The 14,151-nt window shown below is 42.9% G+C and overlaps 1 protein-coding gene across 1 annotated transcript in view; it reads right to left on the bottom strand.

Annotated features, from left to right (window-relative positions):
* LOC124571027 (sodium- and chloride-dependent glycine transporter 1-like) overlaps positions 1 to 14,151 on the bottom strand; it is a 282,388-nt gene that overhangs the window by 86,746 nt on the left and 181,491 nt on the right. The window contains exon 7 of the mRNA XM_047131108.1: positions 10,045 to 10,225. Within this exon, the coding sequence (XP_046987064.1) occupies positions 10,045 to 10,225 (181 nt within the window). The remainder of the gene's footprint in view (positions 1 to 10,044; positions 10,226 to 14,151) is intronic.

The following is a 14,151-nucleotide window of genomic DNA, read 5'->3' on the forward strand; positions in this document are numbered from 1 at the left end:
CTGACAATAACTGGTTTGCGAGAAGGTACAAAAGAAGAGAGTCCAAACAATTAACAGAAGCTGTCCACACAAGAGGCTTCTTTCTTACTACTATCTGTCTGGACAGCTTGGACTGTCTAGATATATCATCGCCCAGTGTGAGTCGTTTTACAACTGACTTTCTTTCATGCTCTCAGGACATGCACCTGATCGAGACCTAGAGAGCCGGGGAACGCATTTACAGCATCCTAGTCAACTTCAGAGCGGTTTCAAACAACGAGCCCTACCTGCCGTGAGTGAGGCCCTCTTGTTGAGAAGGATCGATACCTAATTCAGCTGCCTGATGGACATTTATAATCTACCATGTGACTGCATTCAGACTCCCATTTAGAATAACTAATATCTAATTTACATTCCAAGCCAACCAACAGGCTCTTGTTTAAACGTGTTAACTCATTGTAAATATAAACAGAAGTTTTGTTTATCACAATGTAAGAAGTTCCCTATGAGCTATCTTTTCTCCATTTAATTCTTTTTTTTTTTCCCTTTTCCTTATTGTCACTGCTTTCCACAGCCGCTTCTCTCTCCGATTCTGCGGAGAACCTCCTCATCTCTTATTATCCAAACTAATCGTCTGCATCGTTCTATGGTACCACATCTCAGTCTATTCGATTCTCCAGACGTAGAGTCTCAGAATTTGCAACCTCAAATTAAGGCTGATGTTTGGTATTAGAAGGCTCCTTTTGACCAGGAATGCCCTCTTTGCCTAAAATAGTCTGCTTTCTACGTAGTCCTTACTTCGTATGTCATTTATTAGTTTTATTACAAGGTAGCAGAGTCCTTAAGCTCGTCTATCTTGAGGTCCAGAATTTACCGCATTTCTCGTTTCTGTTACCCCTCTCTACTTTAGTCTGTCTTCTGTTTACTCTCAGTTCACAGTGCGTACTGATTGTATTTAACAGGTCCTGTAACTTTTCTTCGCCTTCACTGTGGTTAGCAGTTGCGTCAGCGAAAACTATCATTGATATCGTTTCATCCTGAATTTTAAGCACACTCCTGAATCTATCTTTTATTTCCCGTGTTGCTTCTTCGATATATATTGACTGAATAGCAGGGCAAAAACACTACATCTCTGTCTAAATCATATCTAGTACAAAGATGTCGCCCTTGGCCTTGTAATCTTATCTTTCCATCTTGTTTCTTGTACAATTAGTAAATTACTGCCGGCGGGGTAGCCGAGCGATTCTAGGCACTACAGTCTGGAACCGCGCGACCGCTACAGTCGCCGGTTCGAATCCTGCCTCGGGCATGGATGTGTGTGATGTCCTTAGGTTAGTTAGGTTTAAGTAGTTCTAAGTCTAGGGGACGGATGACCTCAGATGTTAAGTCCCATAGTGGCTCAAATGGTTCAAATGGCTCTGAGCGCTATGGGACTTAACATCTTAGGTCATCAGTCCCCTAGAACTTAGAACTACTTAAACCTTACTAACCTAAGGACATCACACACATCCATGCCCGAGGCAGGATTTGAACCTGCGACCGTAGCAGTCTCGCGGTTCCGGACTGCAGCACCTAGAACCGCACGGCCACCACGGCCGGCTAAGTCCCATAGTGCTCAGAGCCGTTTGAACCATTTGTAAATTACTCTGTAGCTGACACACTGTTTCCCTGAGAATTTTGATCATCTTGCACTACTTTATATTCTCGAGCGATTTTTCTAGGTCGAAAGATAATGAATTTTCTTAAGTTTTTGTTCCATTACCAAACACAATGTCACAGTTGACATCCTGGTATCTTTCCTAAAGCCAACCTGGTTGTCCTCTAACGAAACTTCCATTTTTTACCATTCTGTTATCAACTTTCCAATTCTGATCCTTGTCGGCCTGTCGTCCGGGAATAATTCAGATGGTCGATACGGCAGGAGGGTCATTACTAAATTTCTTTCTCAGTCTGGGATTAGTAAAGTGAATCTGAGACTCGGCAGCCGGTAGAAAACTTCAGTTTCTGAGTCTCCACACTGATAAAAAAAATTCAACTGGAAATCACATACTGAATACAAAAAGAGCTGTAAATTTTCCGGACCTGAGTGTCCACTCTTTGCAAACTTTCTGACAGATTAAAACTGTGTGCCGAACCGGAACTCGAACCCGGGCCCAGCTATCGTGAGCAGTTCTCCTGCCCACTGACCTGTCCAAGTACAGCTGAGTTTGGTGATCTAAATGTTAGAGTAGCACCTTGCTCTTTAGATTTCCATTCACTAAATTACGGTATAATACTGTAGAACGAATTTATGCTTAAACATAACGCTTTAATTTCAAGGAATACTTTTACCTCCTGTCGAAATATATCGTTAATAATAGTTCAATTTACGGAAACAACAATTTGGTAAGTAAAAGTAATGCTAAGAATTAAAAATGACTAATAGTATTCACGATATAACCCTACACTGATGCAGACCTGAGCAAATTATGCAGTAACAAAAGTATGCACCGGTCTTCTTCGGGAGTTAAATGTACTAATAGTCAACAACGACTTTAAAAACAAAACATGTAATGTTTTTCGTTGACAAATCCTATTTTAGATAGGAATTTTAAAACAGATAATTTTAAAGTATGCGTGTTTAATTGTCCATTTTAAACACAAATTAACTGTTGCATTTATTTAAATGAAAATGTCTTTCTTGAAAACGGTATATAATGAAATATCTGCTGAGAAAATTAATTACTTTTCTAACCCATTACAGCGACTTGACCCATTCAACACTAAATTAAATGATCACTTGTCGTTTCGTTTCGACATGCGTATCTTAGACAGTAACAATGTACATGTGTAGCATTAGCGGTAGAAGTGTACGTTAGACTAACATTAGTACCAGACAGGTAAATAGCGTGCAGCTCAAATCAAATTGGCCGTCTCTATCGTGAAAATGAAAATATTATCCTGTACTCTTTCGCTCTCTTGAGCTCCCTTTGTGCTCTTGCAACATACGCCGCACACTCATCAAAACTGTTTTCTGAAGACCACTTTTCTTATTATGACTGAAAAGCTCTGACTCATCCAAAAATTTCTTAATGTACTCATTCACGTACGCTACACAAATGATTGAAGGTTTCGTTTACATCGGAGCCGGATTAACAAACCGAGAGGACGATTACAATTCTATCGCCAGTTACAGTATTACATGTTAATGAGAGCACGTATTTCTCCTCCAGTCTCTGGTTTCATTGATTTCTGTATGCACAAGTACGGATAATTCTAAATATAGCTTGCGTTGCCCTCTTTACACGCGAAATACGATTTAAAGCGATCTACAGTAATTAATTTCATCTTACAAACAAAAGGTTTCATATTACACACACACAGATGAACTTTATTTATCCTATTATACTGCTTATTATTAGAAATTCACATGAAACTGTCATTATAAACTGAGAACTTAATTGCATTACCGGTTGTTATTTACTGGAAAGTCACAGTATACTGTAGTTTAAATTAAAAACCTAGCAACACGCAGTCGCATTTCCCCTTTTAAAATCATACAGTTTCTACGGTCATTTGCGTGAGTTAAACTACGTTACGTACACTACGTATAAAAGAAATCAACATCGCATCCAGTGATGATGTGGTACGTCCAGAGTCTCCCGATACACAGTACGTGTGTTTACAGAACCGCTTACATCGATAAATGTGAATTAGCTATAGATGGCGGAAGTTTAAATTTTTCTAGCGCAAGACAGTCGGATAATTTACTTCTTTCTTCTTATTTTTCTTGCAAAGCATTTCATCACTTCTAATAAAATAATTCAGTGTACATATTTTGAACACTTCAAAATACTCTTTGTTAAACCTCTGCAGTAACGTGCGTTTTTGGCCGAAGCTTCTAACTCATGACGGGCTGCGACTCGCAGTAATTATATTTTTATTTGAAGATGATCTATTGCAAGAGTTGAAACAGATAGTACGATTAAGCATAATAAATTACCCAGACGGTGTGTGTCTTTATTTATTTATTTCCATAAGAACGACACAGTATGTTTCCACCAGAGCTACCCACGTCATCTTGGAATGACTTTTCATAGGATGATACTTTTCAGGAAGCACCTAGAAGAACCTATTTGGAAATTAAGCGCACGAAACAACTCTATTCAGACTCTCTTAGAACTAACTGAGAAGCATCAGCTGATACGATTCAATCTTCGGTACTCAGTATAGTGTTTTCTACCGCTGAATATTGTGCTCTTCTGTGGCTGAATAGTCCTCAGGTAAATAAGATTGCCACCCGCCTCAGTAAAACATCCGTCTACATAAGAACTACTCCCTTATGCCGTCTTCCAACACTCAGCCACATAGCTCCTCCTCTGCTAAGAAAAGAACCCTTGCTGAAAGACTGTTCCAAACAATGACTAATCTTCGACTTGCCATCCATGCAGAAATTCTTGGGTTGAGAACAAATAGACTTCGTTCCGGAAACCCACACCTACGACAGGCCCAACAGCTTGCTGATAGCACCCTCACCATTGACAGCAAATGGCATGAAATCTGGACTACAAATGCTCCATCTGAAGTGCAGTATTGTATTGATCCTCTAGAGAGATCCAAGGGCTTTGAACTGCATGAGTGTAAGAATATAAATCGCATCCAAACAGGACACGGAGTGTGTGTATACAATCTGCACAAGCTAGGTAGTTAGCCTATCCCAAGCTGCGACTCTGAAGCTCCGAAACAGACCACCCGACATATTGCTGAGGAGTGTAACGTGAGCTTACCTGGGAAACCCAAACGACTTTTTCATGGCCACAGCTTCAAGCCTTGACTGGACAAGGAGACCGGACATTAGGATATAACACCAGTTTGCAACGTATTATTTGTATTTATGTATTCTTGACCATATTTTACGTGTACTGCTATGCGCAAAATAAATAAGCAAATAAAATAGTCAAAATTCTCACGGTGCCTACGGGTGTCAGGTCTTCAATCATTAAACGTATAGTACCTCTGTGGATACAGGCATTTCCACACCTGTTGCAATGCTACAGTATGAAGCCAACAATATGGACGAAGCTCTTCCATCCACTAAGATAGCTTCACACTGAAAACTAACTCCAACAAACAAAAAACATACAACTTCTTAAGTTTGGCAAACTCGTAACTGTTAAAAGTTCGTAAAACTCAATAACTACGGCCAAGTGTTGCAAAATGTTGATAAGATTCAAACGCTTGTAAGAACTCACATCTAGCGTTTATTATTAATATTACCACTACTGAAAAGAAAATGGATTTTTTTTTTGTGAAGATGCACCACGAAAATCAACCCAAAAACCCATGTGGTCCAAACAGTTTTTGTAACAAATACAGTCCCATGAAGCTTATAATTCCGCTGTGGAGGAACTGTGTGTTGAAGACAGGTAAGGTATCAGGACTTCTGAAACTTCCTGGCAGATTAAAACTGTGTGCCAGGCCGAGACTCGAACTCGGGACCTAGCCTTTCGCGGGCAAGCGCTCTGCATGTTTCACAACAGCGCACACTCCGCTGCAGAGTGAAAATATCATTCTGGGAACATCCCATAGGCTGTGGCTAAACCATGTCTCCGCAATACCCTTTCTTCCAGGAATGTTAGGTCTGCAAGTTTCGCAGAGCAGCTTCTGTGAAGTTAAACAATGAGGTACTGGCAGAATTGAAGCTGTGAGGACGGGTTGTGAGCCGTGCTTGACAGCAGCTCGGTTGGTAGCCGGGACGGTAGCTCAGCGCGTTCGGTCAGAACAGCGCTGACCCTCTGTAATAAAAAAACTGCGTAAAGGAATCAATGATTAGCTTGAACGGAAGTCCTATGACGTCCGCCAGACGAAACGCAACGAACATACCGAAAAAAAAAAAAAATTGTCAGAGCGCTTGCCCGCGAAAGGCAAGGTCTCGAGTTCGAGTCTCGGTCAGGCACACAGTTTTAATCTACCAGGAAGTTTCACATCAGAGCACACTACGCTGCAGAGTGAAAATGTCATTCTATAAAGAATTTTGTCAGAATGACATGGGGGCAATTCGAAGAACTCTAGAGGCTAGTAGTTCACATATTCAACGGAAAGGCACTGTATCACCAGCAGAACAGCTTATTGCAAAGCAGCTATATTTGGCAACGTGTGACAGTTATACAAGTTTAGCCACGCGGAGTGGCCACGCGGTTAGAGGCGCCATGTCACGAATTCCGCAGCCCCTCCTGGCGAAGGTTCGAGTCCTCCCTCGCGCGTGGGCGTGTACTTTGCGTAAGTTAGTTTAAATTAGTTTAAGTAGTGTATAAGTCTAGGGACCGATGACCTCAGCAATTTGGTCCCTTAGGAATTCACACACACGTATACAATTTTAACACACTCTCATCGAATATCACAGGCCGAGATTACTTAAGATGTGCCTAGAGTGTGCTGGTATATCGTGAATGTACTCAAGGATTTTGTAAAAGCAAGCACTCCGGAGTTTCCATTGTGCAGACACAAGAAAAAAGCAAGGCAGACGATACGACAATGCGTTTGCGCCAGTCACGCAACTGTGCTGCGCTTTTGCTCACTGACCATAAATTACAAATTCGATTCTATCTTCCTCAATCCATTGCTTCTCTAACGTTTACGTAGCCTAATTTCCCCAGCTCTGCCTGGTTCAGATATGTCGATGATGCACTGTGTTTGTGAATTGGTAACACCAGAGTAACTCACAACATAAGAAAATTCAATTTAAAATGCAGCTCTTCTATAAATTTCTTGGACCATAATACAGATATAGCTACAAGAAAACACGTACTTAGCATTTACAGAAAAAAGATATTGCTACTGATAAGGTAATCCCTGCAAGCTCCCAGCATCCACACAACCAAACATGCAGTTTTCTATTCAGTGGTGCATCGTTTCATATCTGTTCCATTATCCGAAACAGTTTCTCAGACAGAACTACCCGACATCAAGCAAACCTCCTCCAATAATGGCTACAGCTCTGCCCTGCTTGATAATACTGTGCAAAGAAAGAAAATTGATAAAATTACACCACTTCTGTCGCTGGCCAATAGGAGTCACTCAGTATTTTCAAATCCTGGTGTAAAATTCCGCATATTGGCAACATTTCAGACAATCTTGTGAAAAAAGTGCAGTCTCGCAATTACGGACCTGAATTTTTAATATCAATAAAGTATCAAAAATATTTTCAATAGTAAAAAAACTACAGTCCTTGATACAGAGTGTTGTATATAAAATCACTTGCAAGCAGTGTGAAAAAGTGTATATTGGTTCGTCGGGTGGAGCTGTGGCAATTAGGCTACGGGAACATCAGAAAAGCTGGAAATTGAGGAAGAAAGATGCGATCTCTGCTGATCATCTTTTATCACAAAGCCATGCATATGATGTAGAATGTGAAGTTTTACATTCTGACCAGAAAAGCAGAAAGATGACCCAATTGGAAATACTGGAAATCAAGAAATACATGACACAGAATGCCAGACTAGTATTAAATGAGCAGACTCAGTTTCCCTTCTCCCCTTAGTTAAATTATGTTTTCGCTGCAAATACCAGTTTACAAAAGTAAATTCATCACAAAAAATGGTTCAAATGGCTCTGAGCACTTAACATCTGAGGTCACCAGTCCCCTAGAACTTACAACTACTGAAACCTATCTAACCTAAGGACATCACACACATCCATGCCCGAGGCAGGACTCGAACCTGCGACCGTAGCTGTTGCGCGGTTCCAGACTGAAGCGCCTAGAACCGCTCGGCCACACCGGCCGGCAAATTCATCATATTTCTCACTATTTATTAAATTTATCTCCACATAAAAACTTTGTTTACACCCAATTTTAAAAATGTGTGTTTGAATTCCTAAGGGACCAAACTGCTGAGGTCATCGATGCCTAGACTTACACATTACTTAAACTAACATAAACTATGTAAACTGTAAACATAGTCTTCCGCGGCCGTTGTCACAGTCAATAAAATTCTTATGGGTTTGAGGCCGCATTGTCACCTATGAAATTTCGACGTTTCGCCGACTGTTGCAAGACCCCTTCCTCAGGATGTACTGCTAATTACTGAGGGAGCACTTGTATGGTTACTTATATACTATGGAGGAGTGCTGTCATTGGACATGAGGGTGAGGAGAAAGGGTATTAGGTGCTCTTTTATTGGTCTTTGCATTGAGTGTTGTCATTGGCGGAAATAGGCGTATTCCATTGGAGTTTCCTTTATTGCTTGCCATTGGAGGAAATCGGCAAATGGGAAACTGAGTGGTGACTGCAGCGTAGCGTTGTTTACTAACTGCCTACTATCGAATAGGGCGTATCAGCATTCTGTGTACCCTCTGCTGCCGTGGCCTATCGCGCGCCTGTTGGGCTGCGAAAGCTGTCCTTCTGCAAAGCTGTCACTGCTGGCAGCCAAGACGCTGGAAGTCGGTACCTGTTGGGTTGGGTTGTTTGGGGGAAGATACCAAACAGCGAGGTCATCGGTCTCATCGGATTAGGAAAGGATGGGGAAGGAAGTCGGCCGTGCCCTTTCAAGGGAACCATCCCAGCATTTGCCTGGAGTGATTTAGGGAAATCACGGAAAACCTAAATCAGGATGGCCCGACGCGGGATTGAACCGTCGTCCTCCCGAATGCGAGTCCAGTGTGCTACCACAGCGCCACCTCGCTCGGTTCAGTACCTGTCTTCTCCACTCATGTTGTAGTGTCGCTTGGCTATTTCTACAGCCTCTCTAATCTTCCTCCTCAAAATAAACGGCTGTTTCGCCAGTAAGCGGGCCTCTCGAAACTCATCTTCATCCTACACTGTTCTTGGTGTTCTGCCACCGCTGATTTGTTATATTGTTTGAGATGGATGTATCTCTAGTGTTCAGTTAACCTTGTGCTTATTGGACGCCCAGTCTCACCTACACACACCAGTCCACATTCGCACCCGGTTTCATAAACTCCGGCTGCGTGAAACTTGTCAATTGTATCCTTCGTCGAGTCCGGAACGTCTTTTATTTTGTTGTTGCTGATACCCTTTCTCCTAACGTCATATCCAATGACAGCACTCCTCCAGAGTATATAAGTAACCAAACAAGTGCTCACTCAGCAGTTAGCAGTACACCCCGAGGAAGGCGTCTTGTAACAGTCGCCGAAACGTCGGAATTTTATAGTTGACAATGCGGCGTTGAACCCAGAAGAACTGACTGTAACTTAAACTGATTTATGCTAAGAACAAAACACACACACACACACACACACACACACGCACACACACACACACACACAGAGAGAGAGAGAGAGAGAGAGAGAGAGAGAGAGAGACAGGCAGACAGACACACACACACACAGATACACACACACACACACACACACACACACACACACACACACACACACACGCCTGACGGAGGACTCGAACCTCCGGCGGGAAAGGCGCCGCAATCCTTGACATGGTGCCCAAGACCGTGCGGCCATTCCGCGCGGAACCCCATTTTAGTTGATGGAATTATTGTAAAGTTTTCCTATGTAAAAAGTTTGTCATTTTTGTATCTTCTGTACAAACAACACCTGAATAAGTCGCACATCGCTTGTATCTATGTTTGCCTGAGAAGCCAGTTCGTGAACAAATAAACATAATTTTTCAGAATATTAGGAAGTATTTCCCTTTTTAATATTCCTTCTTGGTGTTGCAATTTTCACAAACAGTAGTGTAGGACACTAGTGATAGAGCAGGCAAAGCGCAGGCCATACCTGTGGCATAACAGGTGAATAAGAAACTAACCAGTTGCAATAAATGGTAGTATTCAACTAACCTTTACCGTGGTTTCAACGGATTTAAACCCATCTTCTTCAAAACTACAAGAAACGAACTTCACATTAGCAAAGAGTCAGTTAGTAAAGGGTAGTAAAGTCACATACTAATGTGAAATTTTCTTCCTGTCCTTCTGAAGAAGACGGGCATCTGTTGATGCCATGGTAAAGGATAACTGAATCCACCATTTATTGCAACTGGCTGGCTGTCGTATTCATCTGCTATTCTGTTACCGTTGCTGAAGTGCAGCCATTTTCAAAATATTATAAAAATACCTGTGGCAGTTGTTGCCGAAGTAGCTGTAGCTGGAGAGCGTGATGAGCGACGCGCAGCCGATGCTGAGCGCGTAGAAGGTCTGCGAGGCGGCGTCGCCCCACACGGAGGCGTCGCCCAGCGCCGCCCACTGCGGCGTCACGTAGAACAGCACGCCGTCCAGCGCGCCCTCCAGCGTCGCCGCTGTTAGTCACGTGATGCAGTTACTCTCTCCCACGACTAGCTGTCTCACACTTCAAATGACTCATACCTCTGCTTCAGCAATAATGTTTGCAATACAGTGGCGCATTACATTAACATCCTTCATCGGGATAGTGAGAAATTTAGAACCAAAAGAGGATTAACTCGCTTTCAGAAGGTCGGCTATACTGATTCTCGGCTCACTGTCGTTGCTTTTAATCGCTTAAGGTAAATTCTGGGGCGATTCCTTCGAAAGGAACACATTCGACTTCGTTCACTATCCTTCCCCAGTCTAACTTGTGCTCCAGCAATAATGCCTTCGTTGTCGACAGGACGCCAACCACTTACATGCCTGACCACCTACAATGAATCAGGAAAGGAAATTACACAGACTGGTTCAAATACGCACTGTCTGACACAAAAGGTGAAGCACACTGAAGGAGAGGAGTAAGCAGAAGAATGACTTAAATGAAACTTCGCTGGTTGAGTGGGAGTGTGATGTTATTTTAGAGATAACAAAATCAAAACAATTTACGAAGTGCCCATTTATGAGTATGACGTTTCATCCCGTATTTTCTGGATGGGATGCGTACACGGATTCGGTGGGGAAGGGTGTTACAAGACCGCTGAATCGCATCCTTAGGCAAGCTGGCCCACGGATATTGTAACTGGTCCTTGATATCCCGGATGCAGGCAGTAGGACCGAACTCACTTCCGAGTTGGTCCCACACATGTTCTCCCAGAGCCAGATACTGGGGATAGGCAAAATAATGTGAAACCATGTACATACTTGGGAATGATTTATTAAAAAGGGGATGGACCCCCATTTTTCGCGTAATATAGCTGCGATTCTTCTTGGAATACTGGCATATAATGATTGTATAGTCTCCAGTGGAATGTTATGCCACTCTTCGATCAGAAACTCTTCCAACTCCTGTACCGACAAGGGAGGTGGAAATCTGCTCCATAGTCTATGCTTCAATACTACCCAGAAGCAACTGTGCTGGCCAGGGAAGACGCTGCAGTTCAGTTGCATACTCCTCATACAACGATTGTAATGTCGTGGCTGTGTGAATTGGTGCATTATCGTCCTGAATTATGGCATCATTCTTAGGGAACAACATTTGAATCATGGGGTGCACCTGACCACCTAAAATGCTCACATAATCGTTGGCTGTAACACGAGCTCTGAAAGTAATGATGAGACCAGCAGAATACCATGATACGGGTGTCCACACCATCACACTTCCGCCTTCATGCTTAACTGTTGGAATCAAGCTATCAGGATTGTAGGCTTCTTTTGGCGTTCTCCAGACGAAAACCCCGCCCGATCTTGGAAATAACGAAAACGTTATTATGCTTATGCAATACGAATATTTTAGAACCCGTGACTGTTAACTGAATGTAAATAAGTTACATAAAACTGCAACCCGCCACATTTTTGAATAATTATGTTTTATTCCATGAACCGGTTTTCGAACCTTTTCAGGTTCATTTTCAGATGGTTTATGGAAGTTACATCATGATCTGCCAGTCATAATGCTGGGTGCTGGCTCTGTGACAAGAAGGTGGAACACTCTTTAATGTGTCGACATGACTATTTCTTATCTGTCGATATGGATGTAAATTTAGTTTTTTACTTACTGCGACAGTGTGGGCAGTTTTTTCCTTAGTGTCCATCTGTCTGCCTCCATTTTGATGGCTAGTTGGTGTATCACTTCACACACTTTTTACACAATACACAGGGTGGTCCATTGATAGTGACCGGGCCAAATATCTCACGAAATAAGCATCAAACGAAAAAATTGCAAAGAACGAAACTCGTCTAGCTTGAAGGGGAAACCAGATGGCGTTATGGTTGGCCCGCTAGATGGCGCTGCCATAGGTCAAACGGTTATAAACTGCGTTTTCTTAAATAGGAACCTCCATTTTTTATTACATATTCATGTAGTACGTAAATAAATATGAATGTTTTAGTTGGACCACTTTTTTCGCTTTGTGATAGATGGCGCTGTAATAGTCACAAACGTAGAAGTACGTGGTATCACGTAACATTCCGCCAGTGCGGACGGTATTTGCTTCATGATACATTACCCGTGTTAAAATGGAGCGTTTACCAATTGCGTAAAAGGTCGATATCGTGTTGATGTATGGCTATTGTGATCAAAATTCCCAGCGGGCGTGTACTACGTATGCTGCTCGGTATCCTGGATGACATCATCCAAGTGTCCGGACCGTTCACCGAATAGTTACGTTATTTAAGGAAACAGGAAGTGTTCAGCCACATGCGAAACGTCAACCACGATCTGCAACAAATGATGATGCCCAAGTAGGTGTTTCAGCTGCTGTCGCGGCTAATCCGCACATCAGTAGCAGACAAATTGAGCGAGAATCGGGAATCTCAAAAACGTCGGTTTTGAATATGCCACATCAACATCGACTGCACCCGTACCATAATTCTATGCACCAGGAATTGTTCGGCGACGACTTTGAACGTCGTTTACAGTTCTCCCATTGGGCACAAGAGAAATTACGGGACGATGACAGATTTTTTGCGCGCGTTCTATTTAGGGACGAAGCGTCATTCACCAACAGCGGTAACTTAAACCGTCATAATATGCACTATTGGGCAACGGAAAATCCAAGATGGCTGCAACAAGTGGAACCTTGGGGGGTTAATGTATGGTGCGGCATTATGGGAGGATAATTGGCCCCCATTTTATCGATGGCAATCTAAATGGTGCAATGTATACTGATTTCCTACGTAATGGTTCAAATGGCTCTGAGCACTATGGGACTTAACTATTGAGGTCATCAGTCCCCTAGAACTTAAACCTAACTAACCTAAGGACATCACACACACCCATGCCCGAGACAGAATTCGAACCTACAACCGTAGCGGTCGCGCGGTTCCAGACTGTAGCGCCTAGAACCGCTCGGCCAGTCTGGCGGGCCCTACGTAATGTTCTACCGATGTTACTACAAGATTTTTCACAGCATTACAGAATGGCCACGTACTTCCAACATGATGGATGTCTGGCACTTAGCTCGCGTGCGGTTGAAACGGTATTGAATAGCATATTTCATGACAGGTGAATTGGTCGTCGAAGCACCATACCATGGCCCGTAGGTTCACCGGATCTGACGTCCCCGGATTTCTTTCTGTGGGGAAAGTTGAAGGATATTTGCTATCGTGATGCACCGACAACGCCTAACAACATGCGTCAGCGCATTGTCAATGTATGTGCGAACATTACGGAAGGCGAACTACTCGCTGTTGAGAGGAATGTCGTTACATTGCCAAATGCATTGAGGTTGACGGACATCATTTTGAGTATTTATTGCATTAATGTGGTATTTACAGGTAATCACGCTGTCACAGCATGTGTTCTCAGAAATGATAAATTCACGAAGGCACATGTATCACATTGAAACAACCGAAATAAAATGTTCAAACGTAGCTACGTTCTGTATTTTAATTTAAAAAAACTACCTGTTACCACCTCCTCCCCCCCCCCTCCCCCATGAACCATGGAACTTGCCGTTGGTAGGGAGGCTTGCGTGCCTCAACGATACAGATAGCCGTACCGCAGGTGCAACCGCAACGGAGGGGTATCTGTTAAGAGGCCTGACAAACGTGTGGTTCCTGAAGAGGGGCAGCAGCCTTTTCAGTAGTTGCAGGGGCAACAGTCTGGATGATTGACTGATCTGGCCCTGTAACACTAACCAAAATGGCCTTGCTGTTTTGCTGCGAACGGCTGAAAGCAAGGGGAAACTACAGCCGTAATTTTCCCGAGGGCATGCAGCTATACTCTATGATTAAATGATGATGGCGTCCACTTGGGTAAAATATTCCGGAGGTAAAATAGTCCCCCATTCGGATCTCCGGGCGGGGACTACTCAAGAGGACATCGTTATCAGGAGAAAGA

The sequence above is a fragment of the Schistocerca americana genome, chromosome 1 (genome assembly GCF_021461395.2).
Source record: "Schistocerca americana isolate TAMUIC-IGC-003095 chromosome 1, iqSchAmer2.1, whole genome shotgun sequence".
Lineage (NCBI taxonomy): Eukaryota > Metazoa > Arthropoda > Insecta > Orthoptera > Acrididae > Schistocerca > Schistocerca americana.